At 41.2% G+C, this 24156-nt stretch overlaps 1 protein-coding gene across 10 annotated transcripts in view; it reads left to right on the plus strand.

Moving 5' to 3' along the window:
• The window catches only part of NFATC1 (nuclear factor of activated T cells 1), a 182039-nt gene that overhangs the window by 33261 nt on the left and 124622 nt on the right, over nucleotides 1–24156 (plus strand). For all 10 annotated transcript variants that reach the window (XM_083187778.1, XM_083187776.1, XM_083187779.1 and 7 more), the window contains 4 exons: nucleotides 754–913; nucleotides 17677–17879; nucleotides 21271–21443; nucleotides 23483–23623. In XM_083187778.1, the coding sequence (XP_083043904.1) occupies nucleotides 754–913; nucleotides 17677–17879; nucleotides 21271–21443; nucleotides 23483–23623 (677 nt within the window). The remainder of the gene's footprint in view (nucleotides 1–753; nucleotides 914–17676; nucleotides 17880–21270; nucleotides 21444–23482; nucleotides 23624–24156) is intronic.

Consider the following 24156-nt stretch of genomic DNA (forward strand, 5'->3'; position numbering starts at 1 on the left):
ACCGAGCACGCAAGGGGCTTTAATGCGCTCGCCCCCCTGTCCGGCTCCTGTCCGCAGGGATTCTGATGTCAGAGAAACGTCAGAATCCCAACTGTCCGTAAGTTATACCATATCCTATAAAAAGATCTCCTCTTACTATCAACTGTTTGTCAATCTGTGAGTTAATTTTACTGCCCAAACAAACATGGAAGCTGGTACCAACCAAAACCGGACAAACATTGGTGACTTTTCATGAGTAATCTGGAAACTTACTTGCTTCTGTATAATTGGTTTTTAATTTTACTTTCAAAAGTGATTGGAATGTGTTACTGCTGTTTGAATAAAATGTAAAAAAAAAAAAAAAAAAAAATGGCTGCTTATTATAAACCTATCCTACCTATTATACATTATATATTTTTTTCCTGCTTGCTTATTTATTAATACCTTTGGTCAGTAGACACATAAAAACCTTTAGATTCATGGAGAGGAGAACAGTGCACACACAATTTCCATTGAGTTAAGCAGTCTGATAGCTAGAGTACCATCAGCTGCTCAGCGGTTGTTCATCTTCATGAAGTGGAATGAGGTTTTGGCTGCTTCACAGACTTTTACATTACTTATGTTGCGGCGTTACAACTATTGATGAAATTTTAAATGTACGATAGTGAAGGATGGACTGCTAATCATGGTCTCTAAAGTAATAGTGCCAAATTCCTGTGGTGTGGGATAATACGCTTTGTGTTAATATTTAATAGCTGTTCTTTTCCATTACAGTCCCTCTCTGCCTGCCCTTGATTGGCATCTGCCATCCCAGTCAGGACCATATGAACTGCGCATTGAAGTGCAGCCCAAATCTCATCATAGAGCTCATTACGAGACGGAAGGAAGCCGAGGGGCGGTGAAGGCCTCTACGGGAGGACATCCCATTGTGCAGGTATGCATCTGATAGGGACACCATGTTTATCTTGGCATTTAATCAGAAATGCTTATTGTGCTCCACACTGATGGGGAAATTGAGTTCCCAGAGGTATTAGAAATGTAGACATCCTATTATAAATCATATGTTGTGTATGCTTAGGTTTAACAATTTTAACTTGCCCATCCAAAGTATAACATAGAATAAATTATTTTAGACATACAACAAATGTAGGTGTTATTTACAGAGAAGCTATGTTGACAGAAACTCTCATCTTCTGCCTTACGTTATAGCAATCTTTTTTCTGATCTAATTCTGCCTCAATAATTATAACTGGCACACAATGTGGGGCCTAGGCTGATTGGATGGGTGCAGCTACTCAGGGGGAGGTCTCTTGTGCAACATTACTTATGGACAAACATATATATTGAGTTGCCCTAGTTATAGTTCAGGTAATTTCAGAGATATTTTATGAAAACAGTGGGATTAAAATTTTAGTTCAGAAAATGATTTGGCATTTACACGTTCCTCTTAAGCTGGGTACACACTGGAGCGATGCTGTTTCATAATAAACTGTGGCCTACATTGCTCACTTTGTACCTGTTTGAGCGCTCAGGCTGGTCACTAACGACTGCTGCTAGGCAACAGTGCTGCACATCATACCGAACCTGTAGTGCAGTGTGTGTGGTGAACCATATTTCGAACCGATCTGACATCACATTGCTGCTACTCCCTAGTATATAGTTACATGATGGTTGTTCTTGTGTGTACAGGTTAGTGACCAAACTATGCCAATATATAGTTTGATCTTAGCTAGATTTCAGTGCGCTCCAGATCCCTTGTTCTAGTCTCAAGGGAAATTGTCAGTAAAGTTGAAACAATTGCTGATAGCTTCAGTAGAACAATTGCTGATCGCTTCAGTCTGTACCCAGACTGAATCGGAGAACCAAGAGACCCTGCTAACTCACTCAGTAATCACCTTGCAGGCCATAGCATAGTCTTTGTATGTTCACCAAATTTATATGCAAGCCAGAAAATGTGTCTAAAGCTGGGTAGACACTTGAGCTATTTTGGGCCGCTTGGCTGTTTTGTAATTGACAATTCGCCCACATTGCTCAGTGTGTATGGGTGATTGCGTGCTCCTATGGTCTCTAGCTACGGTCACTAGGATTAATGCACTAGACATCAAATATAACAATATCACTATTGATATGGTGTAAATGTGTAATGTGGGTCGATGTGAACTAGGATCCGTGTACAGGGAACCAGACGATATGTTGTTACGATTTGATGTCACGTCCTTGCCACTCAAATTTTAAATTGCAAAGGTATCCTAATGACGCTTGTTCTAGTGGGTAGAGAAGCTACAATAAATCGTATGCGACCAAACAATACAACAGTGTAACAGTTTGCAAACCAACCAGAATCACCCCCTTAGGGTGAGGGATGGGTGAAGGTCAGGGTTTTGTCCATCAAAGGAGTTTGCTTTGCAAACCAACCAGAATTCTCTCCCCCAACCCCCCCCCAGGTGAGGGATGGGTGAAGGTCAGGGTTAGGCAATGGGGAGGGAGGGTTGGGTACTTAATAGGGGGTTTACGGTTAGGCTGTGGGTTAGGAGGGTTAGGTTTAGGCAGCTGAGTAGGAGGGTATGGGTTAAGGTTAAGGGGCATACACATGGGGGTATTTCAGCCCCTTTCTAAGTGATCTGATTAGATCACTTAGAAAAGGAGCACGGATTGCTTTGTGTGTATACCCTGCAACAATGTCGATGTGCGGTACTGCGCATCGGCTTTGCTGCAGGGAATACACATGGAGAGGCCCTGCGCATCGGCATCACTGCAGGGTATACACACGGAGCAGTCCTGCGCATCGGCATCGCTGCAGGGAATACACATGGAGCAGTCCCGCGCATTGGCATCGCTGCAGGGTATACACACAGAGCAGTCCCGCGCATCGGCATCACTGCAGGGTACACACACAGCACGGTCCTGTGCATCGGCATTGCTGCAGGGTATACACACTGGCTTTCCTTATATTGTGGGGCTTTGCCTATTATAAAAATGGCAAAGCTCCGCTCAGCACGAACACTCAACACAAAGCATCACAGTGCACTGAGCTGGTGCACTGCGATGTTCATGCAGCAGCATGTTGCTCAACCAAAAGCCACCTGCTTTAGGCTGTGGAGGTATACTGACCACCTGCATCCATCCACCGTTCATCCATATGTATTCATCTCATACTATTAACACTGAAATGCAAGTGTTTTTCGGGCACGGAAGACTGCTTTATAAAAAACAAAAGCATGTATAGAAAACCTATAGTAAACTTTCTCAGAAACCATTTAGACTATTAATAACAAAATGCCGCCAACACACTTCCATTTCTATTGTGAGTTTACTTCACAGTGATGTTTTTTTTTCTTACATTCATTTGTTTATTAGATCTGTAGATAACTTTGAATTCCTATCTATCATTGGACTAAAGGGATCTAGCGGGGCTTCTAAATGTGGTGTTCTATTTACAATATGGCACAAGTAGAATTTATACAAGTAACAAAAATACTTATGTCTCTTCTTGATGAGCCAAACAGCTGCAGTAATAAATAAAAGCAAAGCTTGTGTTTTCTTAACAGAAACTCTGCATAACGCTACCTTTTGTGCATATTTTTATTTTCACTGCTTTAAAAAAAATAGAATAACATAGGAGTCTGCTCCATCTGGCTGATGCCCCTGATTTCCCTGCTCCCTACTCACTTTACCTCTGTAGTACAAATACGTTTATGTTGTCAAATGATGTCGTTGCTATAGACTAAATATAGTGTAACATGAGCATACGTCTCATCATTCCAACATTATTATGTCTGCTCTCCCAGCAATATCAAAATCAAGATACATGTACCATATACTATTCACCTACAAAATAAATTTTTTTCTGCGTGGGCAGGGAACACAAAATGCAATTTTTGAGGTTTCAATAGGTGAAGAACAGGAAATGTTTCGAGACACAATATGTTAAAATGTATCTAAATATATCCAAATATGTGTCTGTCCAAACAAAGTAGCATGTAATGTGATGTATTTTATTTATTTCTGATACAGAAATATGGCACAAATACACAGATAAAAATATAACTTTCCAAGACTTTTAAACCACATTGTTCTGACAGCATATACATATTCCAATTATTACTCTTCTGTAGTAACTGTAAAAGGAGAAGTAGATGCAAATGCCTTATTTGATTATTGTGCAGTGTGGAGTAAAATAAAAATGAAGTTTTAATATCATGTAAGCCAGAGGTCCCGCGGGCTTGGTCCCTATAAGGCTTCATATTGTAGGGTAGGGGCGTAACTAGTATTTGTAGACCCCATAGCAAAATCTACCCTCCCCCTCCTTCTGTGGGAGATTGACAGGAGTTGGAGACACAATGGGTGTCAAGGGGAGAGAGAGAGTGTCAGAGAGAAAGAGAGAGAGAGAAGGAGAGAAAACGTCAGAGAGTGACAGCATCAGGGACAGATATAAAAAGAAAAGTATGTGTGGTGCACAATTAGCAAAACAAATAACAATGCTTGGGAATAGATGACTTACTTAGTATCTCAGTTCCTATTGTTAAACATCCTTAAACCCTGGACTGTTAGGACATCCTTGAGGACTGTGTATGTGAACCTTTGATTTAAGCAATCTAAAGGAGTATATTCTTCGCTTTATATAAAGTACAATGTTTCCAGCAACATTAATTCCAATGACTATCTGGAAATGACTTGCCCACACAGCACTGACCACATCTACTCAGGACTACTTATAGCTTTCTCATTCTCACAATAGGCTCTTGATTATTTACAGCCCCATGTCCTTGTGGGTGGAGGGGGTTGTAATATACTAAACCATGTAGAGTGATTGAGTGGAGTTAACTAAAGTATCAACCAATCAGCTCCTAACTGCAAGGTTACAGGCTACATTTGAAAAATGACAGTGAGAAGCTAAGTGGTTGGTAGTTTATCTCTCTCCACTTTACTACTGTCAGAAGTAAAACTGTCCTCGGATGACTGCCATTCTGTTACTCGTTTGGGGGGAAGGGGGAAGTATCAAAGCTTGGAGAGAGAAAGTATCCACTGAACAGCTGATTGGGTAGTACTTTATCTCTCCAGGGTACGGTGCATCGATCCCTCAGGGATTTATTTACCCCATAATCCGTGGCACCCTACATGACCACATGACCGTCTATGAGGAAGCCTTTGTCTGTAATTTTTCTGTCTATTTTAACAGGCATTCCCCCCTCCCATCTATGGGGCCTTTGCCGAGTTCAACCCGAGTTGCCATATTGCTCATTCATTTAGTGCACAGAGCTAATTACAAATATTTGCACACTAGACCACAGTTGAACATATCACTGTGAGCAGACTGCCCCCTATCCGTTCACTTGGTTTAATTAACACCATCATTAGGGATCACTTGAAACAGCCTTGGCCTGATATAGGTATATTTTAACGTCGGGCTAATACTTCATAGACCACAGTTCAGTCAACTTCTCCTTACGACAAATCACTTATGTGAGAATGGCCATAACTCCTTCAGTTGCAAGTGGTGAAATGTGTACGGCTCTGCATCAGCGGTACTGGAGTACACTTGAAAACGTGCGTTCTGTGCAGCTGTACAGTCACCTTTGCATTAGCCCTGTGCGCACAAGTCCGTAAGACTCAACTGAACACAGAACTCTGGACAGTACTTTTCTTTATTGATTTCACAATATTCTATTTTCTGTGAGTAATAAAACATTTACATCTGACCGTGCCTAATGTCCTTTTTAGCTCGAGGACAGGAATATCAGCTTTGCACAGAAACTGCTTCGTGTCCTACTATAATCATGGATTATGGTTAAGGAGACCATTTAATTACAACTCATTTCAAACTAGGAGAATATTTTTGTAGCTGTGAATCACAAGGAAGAGGAGGTAGAGATGAAGTAGGAGACTGAAAGGAAACCCGGCAAATTAGTGTCTGTGCCTTCATGTTTTCTTAATCCATTACGTACAATTTATGTAGGGGATCTATTCCACACCCATGTTTCCTTGCCATTCATGCCTGCAGACATTAACTGAAAAGGCCTGTGTCTATTGTCCATATGCTCCTATAATGTCTCTGAGGTGAGCAAAAAAAAAAAAAAAAGGTAACACACATCTGTGAGCCAGGATGCAATTATTATATGTAATGAAGCCAGGCAAACATACCACAAAGCAGACATTTTATAGCTCAATCATAAATGGCTGGCACTCTTTTACCAGCAACTCCACACGAGTTATTGCCGTGTGCACATGGCCGGTACTTGCCAAATAATACATTCACACATATTCAGCGTGAAAAAGATTACGTTTAAGTCAATGATTTCATCAGCTGGAAGCAGTTTGGTTGCAGGGTTCTGGCCAGTTGTCTCTGTTTTTCAACATTGCATCAAGTTCTATAAACATAAATAACAGATTGGATTTTCCAGGTGGTAGAACCCTTCTGTGGTTTCAGTATCCTTCAGAACTTTCTCTTCCAGACAATATAAAATGTCTCTGAGTCAGTTATATCATGTCTGGTGTAGCTGGGAGGAAGGTATCAAAAGACACTGAATACACAACACAGATACTGACAGTTGCTACTGATTGGAATTACGGTTACATTCTGAGGCATAGTTTTTTCCTGTTAATTACTGTATACTACTACTAATAACATCATAGTAAAAAAAGTTTGGTGCTTTTTCCTTTTTAGCAATTGAAGTGTATACATTTCGTATGGAAGCCCATTATTTATCGTATGGCAATCTGAATTCAGTAATTGTGGTAGTTAATCTTGTATACTTAAACATAATTAAACAAACATGTACACAATCTTTAATATAAACACTTCAATCATGAGACATAACTACGGAATAACTGCAGAATCGTAAGGATGGTTTCTGGTATATTTAAACCTATTTTGGCAATTGTAGATGTGGTAGAAGGATTTTGTTAGGGCATTCGGGTTCTAAAAGGTTTTGGGCCCAGTACACAGCAAAGTTCCCTACATGTACTTCATTATAAAAGATACTGTCAATGGGGTAAAGTATAGACCAATTGCACACATCAGGGGGCATGGCTTTTTGGGCACGAGGCCACCTCGGTTTTGTACACTGTGTGGCACTGGTGTCATCCCCCAATGGACACCACTGCCCATGTGCCTCTTCAATGACCCTCAGACCTCTCTACATCTCTATGTGCCTAAACAATGGCCAGCATACTAATCCATGTGCCAGTCTCTGGCTCCAAAGTCATAGTGTGCCAAACAATAATACCCCCAATTCATAGTATTCAACACAGTAGTGCCCACACTTCATAGTATGCCATATCGCAGTGTCCCCATTCTTAGATTCAAAATATGCCACATTGTAGTGCTACTAGATCATAGTACAGATGTGTCATCATACACTGCAGTCAGGAGAAACATCCCTTCTCAGCACGGCAGGCAACGTGCAACTTTATGTGTGCAAAGAGTATTTTTCATGCAAATATTCAGCTTAGTGTTATGGAACTCCTAGTTGTAAGAGCCAAATGGAGAGTCTTTTGCCAATAACAGCTGCTCTATGATCCTTTAGTATTAGATGTACACACCAATACTTAGGAGGCCACCAGGACTTACTCCACATGGTGTATAAAGGGTAATTATAGGAGGGCACATCTGTATGCCAAACTATAGTGCCCACTGTTCATCATATGCCACTCCATACTGCCCCCACTTTATAGTATGCCACAGAATAGTACCCCCAGTTCATAGTATGCTACAACATAGTGCCCACAGCTAATGGTATGCCACAAAATAATGTCCCTTGTTCACAGTATGGCACACAATAATGTCCCCAATAAATACAAATATTAAATAAATGTCATTCAAGTGAACCACATATAGTAGAATGGAGTCAAGAGCTAAATAGGTGTGCAAGGAGGCCTAGGTTGCATTTACATTTTTTACTATTCTCCATGGCTGATAGGTATTGGATGCCTGCTTTAACAGTATCCACTACTATGATAAGTTAGTTTGGGAGGGGAGGGTCTCCTTCTTTGGGAAATGCAGTATACAGTTCCCTCAGAGGTCACCCTCTTCTACACTTGTCTCTTTTTCACTGTGCTGACAGTGCCACAGCCAATGTAGGAGTCGGACTCTTGACACAGACCTGGCAGTATCTTAGTTGCCCCTCATTAGATATTTTGGCTCGGTCTGTATGTGGTGGTTTCTTTAACCAGAGCGTCTTCATAAATAAATAGACCTAATTTAGAATTAGCACTACGTCTAACTCTAATGTGGAGTTTTCCACCTTGGTAAAAGCATGTTGTGCTGAAGAGATGGTGTTAACATGTGTAACCAGTGGTGGGGTATGCCAGCTGTTTGCACATTTGCACATCAAATTGCCCAAATTCTCACATTTCTCTTTGCAGCTCCATAGGGGCTACCAAAAGTGTAGCATTGTCTGCAATCAAGCTGGGTACATACTAGACGATAATGTGACGATTCCAATGGGGCAGAACTACAAAATCTTTATATAGTCTAGTGCAGTGTTTTTCAACCACTGTGCCATGGCACATTAGTGTGCCTTGAGCTGTTCTCAAGTGTGCCCCCAGATCTAGAGATGCCCAAACAGTTTACAGCCACCACCAGTTAAACTGTTATTTACTGGTCTTTTCCTTTCATGTAAAGGATATTTTTTGTTACCTGTGGGGACCAGTGTGATTGTTTGTTTTATATGGGGGCCAATAGGTTTTTTTTTTTTCCTGTGGGGACCAATATGTTTTGCCCTGTGGCTATCTCATGGTGTGCCTTGGCAATTTTAAAATCTTATTTAGTGTGCCGCAAGGTAAAAAGGTTGAAAATCACTGGTCTAGTGTGTAGGCTTTATGTCCCTGACAATGCTGCAGAATGCAGCACGGTCCCTGTCCCCGCTCCGTCACTGCCAGCATCAGCAAGTGGCTATGCCCATAGCATGTACCCACACACTAGTGGTGCTGCGTCCTAGCTCAGTATGTGGCTGCTGCATGCAGTTGCGGACAGGCAGTACCTTTTCCTGCATGCAGAACCAACGGACCATGCATCACATGGTATGGCAAGGTGAAGATTTGCACCTTTTATCTAAATTTACTTTGAATTAGTCATTATTTATGATCAACTAGATGCATTGTGCAGAAAAATCAAGTCGCATCTTGACTGCCGCTTAATAAAGCACACTAGGTGCCACCTCTGCTTTCAATAAGCTTTGCATGCCGTCTTTGTGTAACTTATGTCATGCAGACAGGCACCCTTGCACATCATATATTTTGAAGAGGTGTGAACTATTTTTGTGTGCGCCTGTAAAAAAATCACTTATAATAAACCAAAATGAACAAAGAACAGATGTCCACAGCACAAAGGACATGCCATTTTTATCACTTAGTTCATTTAGTTTGGTTACAAGTAAAAAGGATCCATATGAAAGCCATTCAATAGAACGCATAGAGCTAACCTCTCGATTAATACTGACGGGTAGAAGCCATGTTGCTGTATAGCTTGGCTCAGCCAACAACCAGATGCACCATTATTTTTAACTTACCTGCCAAATGTTGGGTATACAACGTGAGGCAAGTGATACATTTTAATATGTCTGGCTGTAGCTAAACATCTGGCTTCTATTCCTAATGCAGTATCTTGGCATAGGTAGACGTTTGCTTCCAAGAAGTATTAGTAAAATCTGTTTGCATTAAAGACATGATTAATCATTATTACAAAACAGAATAACAAGAATATATTTTCTTTATGAACAAAAAAACTCTATAGGTATCTGTTTTATAACAGTCACCCGTCACCCGTCAGCATACGGTGCACATATACAGCTTAATATCCTATTTGAAAAAAGGGATTCTCTTTTACTTGTTCTAGTCATGTTTTTTTAATTACTGACTGTTTCATCATTTTAATTCATTTTAATTGTGCTGATAGTTCATTAATGATAAATGTCAGAAACTGACATGAGTTGGACGTGGGTGTTATTTGTAGATTATGACAAGAGGATTTTAGTCTGCGTCAAAGCAATTAAGATGTCAGGCTACAAAGCTACAAAGACTGAATGCAGCCGTGAATGCCACGAACAGTGGGGACAAGAGGCCTGAATCATGTTTGTAAGTACAGCAAATAAGTAAGCAACTGGGCAGAACCATGTTGTGTTGGCAGATGTAACTTACAGAAAGCTTTAGATTTGGGTGGGGTGTGTTCAAAGTGAAATCTAGATGGTAGTGCAAAAATAAAGCTGGCTAACATTTATGGGCTACATGCAAAAGCAGACAGTATTTACCCTGCACTTAAATGTATTTGCTACCCTTGCATAGCAATATGGTTTTTTCCAGACACAAAATCACTCACTCACTTTTTTTTTTTTACTTATATCCGTTTTCCACCTACTGTACAAGCCGGGTTGCCCCCATGATTTTGTACCCGGGTGCCACCCAGATTGTAACTCCTTTTTCCACTAGGGTCCCCACTCGGCATACAGCCAGACAGGTGATGTCATCAGAGGCGGTTCCTGAGCAGACGCAGGGAGATGAGAGCATCTACCAGCACCCGGCTATTGCATTGCAGTGAACAGGTCCCGAGTCGCATTGACGCGGGTAAGCCATGTACACTGCACAGCGAGCTGGGTGGAACCCATGTTCAACCCAATTCGCTAACCGGGTTGAAATGCAGGGTATCACGACCCGGGTCATTTCAACTGGGAGCGTTTGCACTGCCTGCAATCCCGGGTTTTTGTGTGCTCCCATGCAAAAACCAAGGATGTTTAGGCTAGTGGAAATGGGGTATTACAAACATGAATCAGGCTAAAGGTTTTTCTTAACGCGCTGATAATACTATCATTGCTACAACAACATTGCATTGTCAAGATATTATGGTGCACAAATGATGTACTGATGCAGCCACGCCCATCGTGCAATATGTTTATGGGCGGGCATATGCATCGTTGCATGCTGCATAGTTTACTGGGCTGCAACTATTTGCACCTGAAGATCCATTTACAGACATGAATGAGCGAGGCTACATGTGTAAGTTGCGAGGCAAAAGATGGCCACACTGAAACACAAATTCTACTTTGAACTTGCCAGGAAACTTTATTTTGCTACTGCAATAATGGTTTGTGACCTATTAAAGGGGGTGAATCCATATCTCTGACATAAACACCTGTTTTCACCAGATTTTTTTTCACCATACCCGAAATAAAGCCACCTAATGTGTTAAAGTAATATATCCTGAGCAATCCAATGACGAAGCACCCATTTGTATGCTATTTCAGTCCTGCATAGTAACAAAAAATCATTAGGTCTAATTCTGTTCAGTGATTCAGTTAAGTAGTGTGCGCTCACTCTTGTGCGTTCTTTGGCTTGCCTCCCTGTTTTGCTACTTGTTTGGAAGCATGAATGATATCATTAATAATCTGGCAGCTAGAACTAGTGCTTGCCGTTAGGGAAGAATCATCATTCAAGCTGTTACATTGTAGAACCTGAAAAATACATATATATGTATCAGCATTCCAGGGACAATTTAGCAAGGACGATGGCACAAACATGTACATGTGTCATGTCATGTTGTTTGCACTCTTTCCTGACTTTTTACTAAGATTCATTCCGATTCAACTTATCTGAAACTTACAACAGCAAATAGGTTAAATCTATCACTTGTGCACAGTATAATGCCTAACAATCTGTAAATTCTAGCAAAATGGAGTTCTTCACAGAATACAGCAACAGTCTTGCTTATACCCCTTTCACATCGCACTTTTAAAACGGTATATTGCCGTTTTTTTCCCTTTTTAAAACGTTTAAGGGTGCACTGTGAATGCACCACAGGCAATTTACCGTTTTAAATTAACTGGCATTTCGAACCGTGTAAAAAGCAGAGTCCTACACGGTTCCTTGCCGTTTTTTGTGCAATGTGAATGTGTACAGTTTGTCTGAAACGGTATTTCAGGCAAACAACACAAGCACAAGCACTGATATCCACTCACTCGGCACTTACTTCCCAGTGATGAACTCCAGCTTTACTCCAGCTTTTCTCCAGCTTTACTCCGTCGAGACTTGGCAGCAACAGCAGCCGGAGGTGAGAGGACACACTCCTCCTCCCAGCAGCAGCAAGGGGACAACCGCAGCCTGTGCCCGGCCAGCCTCCGCTCCCTCTGTCATCCCCCTAGTAGCTGCGTTTTCACCTTGCTGCCTTTGAAGTGGGAGCGCTCCATCTAAAATCACCGTAGCACTTTCACCTCACTTGCACACTCTCCTCCCCCCCCCGTGCTGCCGCCGCCGCCGCCACATCGCACATCCCCCCGCCCCCCGTGAAGATACTCAGCGGCAGCAGCAGCACGGCCACCGGCAGCAAAAGGAGGTGAGTGTACACTCTCCTCCCCCCCCGTGCTGCCGCCGCCGCCACATCGCACATCCCCCCGCCCCCCGTGAAGATACTCAGCGGCAGCAGCAGCACGGCCACCGGCAGCAAAAGGAGGTGAGTGTACACTCTCCTCCCCCCCGTGCTGCCGCCGCCGCCACATCGCACATCCCCCCGCCACCCGTGGAGATACTGCCCATGGAGCAGGTGAGCGCCGGGGAGCCCCCCCCCCCCGCCTAGGGCGCTCCGGTGCTTAGCACCGGCCCTGCCCAGCACAGGTATCCGGTCACATAATGACAGGCAATGGTCACACTCTGCATTGAAACGTGTTCAGAATGAAACGTTTCAACTGCAATGTGAATGACCTGAAACCTGCATTTAAAACGGTAATGTGGCCACTATTAAGGCTCTGACCCGTTTTAATTACCGGTTTAAAATACCGGTTTTTAAAACGGGTCTGCGATGTGAAAGTGGTATTAGTGAAATAGATAACTTTACATTACTTACAAATGTAAAACCTCTGTGATGGCAGTAAAGTGTTGTTATCCCTTATCCAAAATACTCGGGACCAGAAGCATTTTGGGTAACGGATTATTCCGTATTTCGGAATATTTTTATATTTCAATGAGATATCTTGAGGTATCTTGCATTTATGTTGTATAAACAAAACAAACACATGAAATACACACAACTATATTTTATTTGTGCATGAAACAAAGTTCTAAAACAAGAAACACAGTCAGGCACTGATTTTGAATGCCAAGCAATCATGTCATTGCACATACAGAGCCCCATGGCAACGGAGCTTGCCGCGGGTCCCCGCCGTCGCCGCCGACCCCCCCGCCCCCCGAACGGGGCAGCGTCTCCCTGAAGCGGAGATGGGCAGGGAGAGGCTGCTCTGTCGCTGTGATATTGGGACACACGCGCGTCCCAGTCCCTATCGCGGCACTCGCCAGAGAAGGATCTGGCGTGCGCCGGCAAAGGATGAGGACAGCTACATCTGTATTTAGTGCCAGTTACAGTACATATCCTGTCCCCAGTAGTGCCAGTTACATGTGTCCCCAGTAGTGCCAGTTACAGGTGTCCCCAGTAATACTTTTAGCAATAATGTATTATTATTATTATTATTATGATTATTAGTATGATTATGTATTTAATATCATACTATTATTATAATTTGAGCTGTCTAAGTGCGAGCACACTTTTCACATGATATGATGCTCATAGTAGTAGTAGTACTCAAATTTCACATTTACAGGTAGGTATTTTATTGACTAGAGATATCTACAGTACATTGGGTATATTAGGAATTAGGCATTATAGTTTTATTTTAATATCAATGCAGCTACAGGTACACTGCATCGTCTAATATTTATTTTATTTACAGTTTCTTATATAGCGCAGCAGATTCCGTTGCGCTTTACAATAGTAGACAGTGATAAAAAAAACTGGGTAACAACAGACAGACTTAGAGGTAGGAAGGTAGGAGGGCCCTGCTGCAAGCTTACAATCTTTAGGGACATAGGAGCAGGCCCGGCGACAGGGGGGGGGTCAAGGGGGACATCTGACCCGGGCCCCAAGGGTCGGAGGGGCCCCATGATCAGTCACTGCCTCTGTATGCACCTCCTCCCCCCAGACGCCGGTGATGTGTGCCCTGTGCTGCTTTCTCTCGCCCCCAGACATTGAAGATGTCATTGTTGCCTTGTCCCTCCCTCTTCCCTTCCCCCAGATGCTGGAGATGTGCGTGCGCTTTGCACCGCACTCTTAGCTCCCAGATGCCGGTGATGTTACACCACCCGGCACCTCCCTCCTCCAGCAGCAGCCATACGTCGAAGGTCCCCCGGCACACAGACTCCTGCCTGTCACTAACCGGTGAGCCCACAGCAGAGTCTTTTCAAACTTTCACTTCCCTGCTGCTGGGGAGTATGCTGTGCGCCGCCAGCCCTGCCGGAACGGACAGTCAGGTGGGAAAAAAAGTAAGCGCACGGCACAGCAGTGGTATGCTCAGTTGCTTGGATGTTGATGCCTCTGTCATACTTGGGGTCACCCCCCAGTCAGGCCCACAGCAACCCCCTCAGCAGTGGCAGCAAGATTATAACTACAGTAGCACGATCCCTGCTGTCCCTGGCTGTGCTGGCTGTGGTGAGTCCCTGGCTATATATATATATATATATATATATATATATATATATATATATATATATATATATATATATATATATAGAGGGTTGTCAATAGGGTTTATTTTTTGTGAGGGGGCCCGGAGATGTCTATGTACCGGGCCCCAAGATTTCTGTTGCCGGCCCTGCATAGGAGGGAAACAATATGATACTGGACTATAACAACAAATGCAGGCTGTGGAATCCTTATGCAAAATTCATCAATTCAGCCATTACTTTCAATGGATTCAGGGATAATATAAATTCTATTTGTCTGCAAATAAAATTTACAAGCATCATATCACAATACCTACATTACAATACAGTACAGACTGTTAACCCTTTGAGTGCCAACATCTCTGTGCAAAATATCTGCTAAAAATGTCAACATCTCTGTGAGAGATGCGCAAAATGTCTGCTAAAAATGCCATCGTCGCTCACATATGTTATATACATTCAGATAAAAAAATGTTGTGTAAAAAAATATATTTCCTATGTAAGGTCACCATTACAGGTCATTATGAGAAATAAAAATGTTTGCTTGGCAATTTTCACACCTATTTTGGACAAATTCACTTGGCAGTCAAAGGGTTAAAATGATTTTCCACTTTTGGCAAACCTCCCCCCTCCCCTGTTTTATCTAACCTATCTGAATATGTAGTAAATATGGAGCTAACAACATTGTACTTAAACATATTTATGACAAAATATAATGGTTTCAGTGGATACATGACAAAGGTTTTTCATTAATTAAATTAATCAAAATGGATTCCTTTTGATCATGTTCCCATATAAAAGACTCCTTCTACTTGAGCTCATACCACTATTTGTCAATATCTTCTTTAATCACAACAAAAGTACCTGTTCATCCACACATCCTCACATGGGTGGAAAACGCCCTGCTATGGTAGATAGGATTTTCCTTAAGGGAGACACAAATTAATCTCTTAGGAGAGCAAAACGACATCCTTTGCTGATATTGCAGAGGAGCCTGCAAATCCGCCCTGTTGTTGTCCCATTTTCCGCAAGTGTCTGGGAAAAAATATAACAATGCTGGAGACCACAATTGTAATTTTTGAGAGCTTTATAGTGTATATTTTATGGAACTGCAGATAAATTAACACAAATGACAAAAATATCAGTTTTCACCATACATTTGCTGTGATTGTTGCAGGCTTCTTTTTCTGTTGCATATTAACGTATGGAGTTAGAGAAGTGGAAAAGCACTATAATTACATTGATTACTATCACTTTTTTTCTTTTCCCTCAGCGGTCTGAACTATGCAACCATTTATATTGTTCCTGTAGATAGATCCTCTTATTCAGCTGCATTTGTTTGTTTAAGTGTTATGTTTAATTATGTCTGGATTTTTGAATGAACATAGTTTTATATTAGAATCCCAGATGGAAGAGATCTGCAGTTGGATTTTCTAGAAATACGAGTCCACTCAAATTTTGTGGGTCTGAACCAAAACACGGCCTGGATCTCCAGTCTGAGTAGATTGCCAGTTTAGGCTTGAATAGAGTCCTGCAGTTCTGAATTTGGATTTTAAATTGCAAAGATTAGATCATTTTAGCAGTTTTATCAACTATTAGTATTTTAAAAAATTGACTTTTAGCCTAATTTAATACCCAGTATTAACCTAAACACATATTTGTGTTCTGCTTTCCTCCCAAAGTCCAAAACATAATCGAAGTGTCTTTAGTAGGTATTTAGACTATAATCCCCACTGCCACTAGGACCAATGTGAATTTTTTTTTTTAATTCTCTGTATAGTGCTGCATACTACATTGTCAAAAATTAGTTTTAAACAATTCTGACATTTCATAATTATGAATATCTTTCTATCCATAATGAACACCTTATTATACCTACTAAAACAGTAGTAGTAGATGCAAGGACTAGACTCATTCATATTATAGACATCTACAGGAATGGAATGTCAGATGACCTCCCGACATCGGAATCCTAATTGTTAAATGCCCGACAGTCAGGATCTGGACTTACATGAGTTGTTCTCCTTTGTGCTGGTCCATGACCCCCACAGAGAAAGAATAGAACATGTGGCGAGCCTCTGAGCCCGCAAGGGGCTTCGATGCGCTCTCCTCCTTGTCGGAGTACCGGCAGTCATGGTTCCGAGAAAGGTATTCTGACTGCTGGTATTCCAACCGTAGACCCGGCATACACACCCACATGAAGGATTGGGTTCATGTTCATCCTCTGAATTCCCTGCAACTCAGCAGCTGTGTCCTGCTGCTGGAACATTGATACAGCTCAGTTGTAGGCAGTCACCAGATCATGGTTAAAATCAGGGCCGTCTTAAAGTATAGGCATTCCAGGCAGCAGGCCAGGGTCCCGCAATTCTATGGGCCTAAATCAGAGCAGTGAGGCAGCATTCTCTACCTGACACCTAGCCTGTATCCAGACATTGAATGACTGTCAGCATGCTAATTGGTGGAGGGTGGAGCTATCCATCAAACAAAGTGCTGACAGCCATTAACTGTATGGAAATAAGAAGAGACTGTACAGGACTGCATCAGGGGCATGTTGGTCCCAGTGAATGGGTGTTTATGTGGCTCCAGTGCATTGATTTGTCCAGGGCCTATACCGTTAATCTCGTCCTGCGTAAAATGTGGTGCTATCCAAGACTGATTACATAATTCATAGCAGTATAATATTGCTGTGCGTCAGTTTAAAAATCTCATCTAGCTAATGTTATTACTGTATGAGTTAGTTTTAAGTGAAATGGGAGTTTTGCATTGTCCTGTCACATCCTGGCCTCTTGTTTACTCTGTGCCATAATTGAACTAGCTAATGAAATTCACTTTATCATAATTTGCACATATAGTAGTTATGTTATTTGACTCTGTAAAGTTTGACTTTAGAGAACAATTCCTAATATCCATATTGAATGTAGCTTTTGACAAAGTCAGATCTATGTACTCACTGTCTGGTTTCACCACTTGAAATGTGAGCTCCTTCCGAGCCTGGAGAGAAGAAGACTGCAGGAGACTGTTCTAAGAGCGCGCAACGGTTCATATAAAGATTACATCTAGCTCCACCGCCTCAGGTCACTGAAATAATGAGACATTTTTCTGACTTACACCTTTTTTATTACACCAATATTGCCGGCCAGAATGATGGCCTAACACTCAGCACCTGTCCTTATTATTTCTTATTTATTTTCATGCCTGAACCTTTTGTTCTTTTGCCAGCTACATGGGTATTTAGAAAGCGAGCCACTCACTATCCAGCTGTTCATTGGCACGGCAGATGACCGCCTGCTGAGACCTCATGCATTCTATCAAGTCCATCGCATCACAGGCAAGACCGTGTCCACCACAAGCCACGAAACCATCATCTCCAACACCAAAGTCTTGGAAATCCCACTGCTGCCTGAGAACAATATGAAAGCCATGTAAGATCCAGTCACCTGCTTGCCAGGCACTTTCTTGTAACTGTGCCTATATTTTTTTTGTGTGGGGGGGGGGGGGGGGGGGGGAATTCAATATGGTTATACTTTATGTAAATCCCAGAAATTGCCCAGGTTTTGCAAATCAACTTTTTCAAAACGCTGTTTGAAGTACCTCACCCCATTTTACCACCTTCATAAACCTTAAAAAATATATTTCTGAACACTGATTGCTTTTGCTTATAGTGTTTCAGCCTGTGCGTCTGTTGCTTTTTATAAATCACGTCTCAGTTACATAGCTGTAAATATCCACTTCAGACTCAGTGTTCAGTTTATAGCACGACACTTATTGGATCTTGTATTTTGAAGTGCTGTGCTTTTTCAAGCATGCGATTAAACTACTCTAGGGAGGTAAAACAGAAAGTCTCCTTGCTGCAGCTTCTGCAACTGTTGTGTTTATATCTGTATAAAAAAATAGGTTTCGAATGAATATGCTGCACGCAGTCACCAATTAGTAAAATAATTATAGCAGGCCAATTTATAGCCAATGACGCTCAATATAAAATAAATCTGACACCAGAACATGTGTTTATATGTACAGTAGCTACTAACACACTTCGGTTCTACCTTGCAGATTTATTTAGAGAAATTTCTCTGTATACTCATTTGTTAAGAGAAAACTTTCAATGTCTTTACAATTTTTTTAATTAATCTAGATAAAATGTAGTAATTACATTTATTTAAGTGCTTCATTAATGCCATAGTAACAATGTCTCTAATTAATATCCTGTTCTAATTTCATGCAATTTGTACTGTCGATCACATCTCAGGTGGGCGATTCTCCCTCTAGTTTAGCTATTTTCAACCATGGCCATTAAATATTGTTAAATAGCTACCTTTAGAACAAGGCAAGTGACTACATCATACAGTTCTGTGACATTGTGTAAATGGTATTCTGGGAATGTGCCTAATTCTCCAAATTAATAAATTAGATTTACTAACAAACAGTGCATACAGAGTATACCAGACAGTTGCCTACATCTAGCACCTTGTTTCCCAAACATTTTTGAATCACGGCGCCCTGGAGCATCAAAAAATGTTCACGGCACCTCTAGGCTGAATGTTTATTATTGGCACATTCAAAAACAATATTAAATGAAGTAAACTGTGTTCATGTGTCATCCTTAGGGTCAGTTGTGCAGTTAAGGATTTGCTACTGTTTGGCCATATATATTATTAATGGCAGCCACAAGCACTGTTTTTGCCTATTACATTGATCATAAACTATATGATTTGTTCCTGGGCCACCAACACAGGGCACCATTGTAAGTCTCCTGAGGCAGCCAGTTTGGGAACCACTGACCTAGCACCTTCAAGAACTCTTATGCTTTTAGTTGTAGTTTTATTTTATTGAAATGTTATTACTGTAGGAACAATCTGTGTCTGACTGGGGCATTAAGTGCCCATTGGGGGAATGCAGTGGTAGGGGCCCATGTTTTTGGGGTGTGGCTAGTCTCCAAAGGGGGTGTTGTTGGACACCACAGAGGCTTGGCTAACCATTAGACAGTGCATTGTCTTGCCCCCTTGATAAATATTGATAGTAAACACTACTAGTGCACCCATGGGTTCAGTATGATTTCCTGACAGACACAATACAAGGGTCATAATCTCGACACCCATTGACTGACAGCCAAAATACAGAGACAGATAAAATAGTGACATTCATTTTGCCGACATGTTCAAAATACTGACATGGTCAAAATACCGACATTTGAAGGTCTGACCAGTCAAAATATTGACCTGAGTTTCTATGGGTTCTTTTGGTGTCTATGTCATACGTCGACATGGACACTGTCTAAGTGTAATTCGTCCCCTCATGCTTCGGGGACGATGCCTCGCTGTGCTCAGTACACTATTAAATTCCGCCTCCAGGTCCACTGGTAAAGTATGAACAACTATTTTTGGGCAGAAATCCCTTTTAAAGTCAAGTCAACATTTTGACCTGTTGGCATTTCAAATGTCGGTATTTTGACCATATCCATATTTTGAACTTATCGTCATAATGAATATCAGTATTTTGTCCGTGTCTGTATTTTGACTTTTGGTCAATGGGTGTCGGGATTGTGACCATCTGTGTCCATTGGAAAATCAACTGCTATCTGCATCCATGATAATGTACCAGGTTAATGTAGAAAATACAACATAGTCCTGTGCAGTATAATGTAACATGTGTAAATAATTTATGTGCACAGTCTGGAACCTGATCCCTAGAGGAGAATTTGGACCCCAGTAAGGCCCACTGGGGATTTCCTCTGTACCCATATGAGCCAGTCTAAACCTGGGAATATTGACCTGTTATTCCTCGCTCCCTCAATGCTGATTGGCTGAGAGAGAGAGCAGCAGGCCTATCTTTTGCATTTTTTTTTATTCTGCCGACGCTGTCCGCAGTGTCCACTCAGCACTTCCCGGACTCTGCGGACTTTCCAGCCCGCCACTGCACCCACAGCCCCCGGGTGCTTCGAGCAGCCCGAACCTCCTGCCTCCGCAGCTCCCCGGGAATTAAGTGGGATAAATCGCATGCGATTTATCCCATGTGAAGAATGGCACATCAAGTGCCAAATTGTAGAGAGCTCTCCCAGGCAGCTGCTGGGGGAGCTCAGAGGAAATTAGGTCCAATTTGTCATTTGAACAAGTTGGCCTAATGTATGGGGGCCTTTAGAGCTTACTACACAGACACAATCTTGAAAAGTATGAGTTGTGCTTTAGATTGTTTGAGATTAATGAAATTGAATCCATACAAGTAATTATTCTTTTTATTCATACATATGTGTAAAACTAATTAAGGGAAACTTGCTATGTCAGCCTTAATCATTGAGGTGATACATTCTTTGCTTCGGCATGAAATGATGTGCATGGCCGTTTCTGAATTCAGTGTTGCAGACAAATGAAAATAAAGTATTCAACCTTGTACTGTTAATAGTAAAGCTATTCACTGAAAGATTTGTGACGGCCTCCACTCAAAATAACATCTCATCTCCCTCATGACTTAAAATACAGCACAATCCCCCCATAGTGAAACTCTACACCAATCTAGTGGTAATGGGTAATGCTTAAATGTGTCCTGTCTTAGCTATTAGAATTTCCCTAGTATAAACTCTAGAACTGAACTGAGATATTACTGTAAAACTCAAGATTTCACAAGCTTTGGCCATCCCATTGTTGATATAATACAACTTCAAACCTGGGTTGCTAGTAAATGCAGTTTTCTTACAGTGGGATGACACATGGTCAATAATATTGCGTAAAATAACCATAAAGCCAGTTCTAATCCTAGAACAAAATGTGCAGCAAGAATATATGTTATAACCAAAGTATTTTGTTTGTTTTCTTTGAACAGTATTGATTGTGCTGGTATACTAAAGCTGCGCAATTCAGACATTGAGTTGCGGAAAGGAGAAACAGACATTGGGCGTAAGAACACTAGAGTGCGCCTAGTGTTCCGTGTACACATTCCACAAGCCAATGGAAGGACTCTGACACTGCAAGCGGCATCCAATCCAATTGAATGTTGTAAGTTATTTATTTTATAAATAATATATAAATCTGTACTGCATAAATGTGAGTTTAGGGTAGAGGGATTGGGTAGAATAAATAATTTTTAGCAAATGCACAGTAAATACACTGAAGAGCTTCATTTAGTGGAGCGAGATTATTGAAATGATGTTATGGAAAAGGTGCGATGTTAGGGTTTATTTGCTCTGTAGTGGTATATTTGGAGGTAAATTTACTAAGGTGGAAGTTCTATTGAAGATGGGATGTTGCCCATAGCAACCAGTCAGGTTCTATTTATTTATTTAGATTGTATATAATTGGTTGCTAGGAGCAACATCCTATCTTCAATAGAACTTCTATTTTAGTAAATTTGGAAAATTAGTAAATATACCCCTTGCAAACTGCAGTAGGAATTGAATTTTGATATGGCACATTATAAATTGTGTCCAGGCCCACCCAGAACAATCTTTTTGTAAAAAAATTATTAAAATGCAAACATGCAATTTAACACCTACACTAAATAAGTGCCATTGTCCAATTCCTTTCATAGTTTATTTTGACCAGAAATGAAAATTTGCGGCATTTTTTTGTTATTGACAAAGGTGGTTGAAGTCTACATTTTGAAATTAGATGCATTTTGCTTTTGACTCTTTGGATTTGCTTTGTATTTTACTTGAGCACTTCGAGACTGTGATCTTGGAATCTAAAACATATATAATCTATCAAACATTCGCCTCCACATTGAGTCTTAATCCATCTCTAGATCTCAGTCTTTTACGAAAATGTTAATTTGGGCAGAGTCACCAACCAAGTTTACATAGAAAGTTGGTGGCAAGTAAGAATCACTTGGCACAATTAGTCTGCCCTAAACACATTTTTTATATGCACACACTTACACAGTAGGGTTTATTGTTGCCAGAAACCAGTAACCTATCTGAATATTTTTGGAATGTGGGAGGAAACCAGAGTACCCGGAGGAAGCCCACGCAAGCACAGAGAGAATATACAAACTCCACACAGTTAGGGTGATGGTGGGAATTGAGAGTATGACCTTAGTGCTGTAAAGCAGTAATACTGACATTACACCATCCTTACTATTTAATTACCTGTAAACCTCTGAATGCTTTTTCAATTAGCGAAAACAGCACATTTCATCATAACAGCCTGTCATGCACAGTTTATCTTTATTCTAATGTGCAATTAGAGTCTTAAACTTAATCATCTGATTTATCACCACAGGCAAGTTTGTTCTCTCTACATTGTATATTTAAAGTAAACATGCCTTCTGATAGAGCAATGGTTCTCAACTTCGGTATTTAGGACCCCTCAAAAGTTCACGTTTTCCAGGTCTCCACAAAGAATCAATAGTGAAGAAATTATCTCCACCTGTGGATCTTTTAAAATGTGTCAGTGAATAACGAGTGCACCTGTGCATCTGCAGAGTGACCTGGAAAACGTGAACTGTTGGGGGGTCCTGAGTACCGAGGTTGAGAACCACTGTGATAGAGTAACTTACAGTCTGAAGGTCCTCAACTGTATTACAGTTATCTCTACTACGTCCAGGGCACAAAACAATATGCGTTTCATTTAGGTCTAGTTAAAGCTAACAATTCAGCATAAAGGGCCCCTTACACTTGTCCAACAAGTTGGACCTGATTGTTTCAAGATTTATCCTATGTGCAGGAGGATCAATCTCTTGCAATCTCTTGGTTATACCCAATGGCACAGGATTGTGCATTGTGTCCTACACATCAGGCACATAAGATTTTGTCAGACAGGCACATCAGATTTTGTCAGGTAAATTGACCCAGTCCACCTGAATTGGGTCAAATCTGGCAAAATCTCACAAGTTTAAGGGGGCCTTTAGATTGTCAGCCTACAAAATCCTTCTTGTTACAGGCACTGGTCAGCCCAAACAGTTAGCATGTAGGTTGCATTGTAGAATCACATTTCCGAACACTTGTGTGTAACCTATATTAGGAATATTATTCCCATTTACACAAGGCATTTGAAAACCCACTGAGTGATGTCTGTATTATATTTCATTTTCTTTTTAGCCCAACGATCTGCTCAGGAATTGCCTTTGGTAGAAAAACAAAGTACTGACAGCTTCCCGGTGACTGGTGGGAAGAAAATGGTTGTGACCGGCCACAACTTCCATCAAGATTCCAAAGTCATATTTGTTGAAAAAGCCCCAGGTTTGTCCAGTTATGTGTTGTGGTGACAGAAAAACATGTTCAAGTGTAATTTATAATTAGTAATATTTTATTGTTTAAAGACTGATGAATTTATTAAGCATTTATTTCTGTACCTGTCATGTATCCTATACCCAGGATTGCAGTAAGGAAAAGAGGTGAACCAGTTTAGATAAGATCTACCAAGAATAATGGTAGCATCCAGGGCTATAACTAACAGTGTATGAGTGGTGCCATTGCTCAGGGCTATGGGGCAGCATCGTCTATATCATGGTACCTGTATGTGGCTCCACGGTTCCTGGAACTGCACAGGGTAAAGGCAAAGATCTGTCTTGTCACAGATCAACTTTGATACATTGCTAGAAGATATTCGAATATCCATTGTACAATATTATGACTATGTCCACATCAGGAACATACAACATGATAAACCTCAGGGGTTGCAAGAGGTGCCCACCAATCTTTATAAAGGCTTCTCATTACTCTTAATATCAAAAATATGTTAAAACTAAAAAAAATTAATTTCAAAGAAAGAG

The sequence above is a fragment of the Crinia signifera genome, chromosome 5 (assembly GCF_055691185.1).
Source record: "Crinia signifera chromosome 5, ASM5569118v1, whole genome shotgun sequence".
Taxonomy (NCBI): Eukaryota; Metazoa; Chordata; class Amphibia; order Anura; family Myobatrachidae; genus Crinia; species Crinia signifera.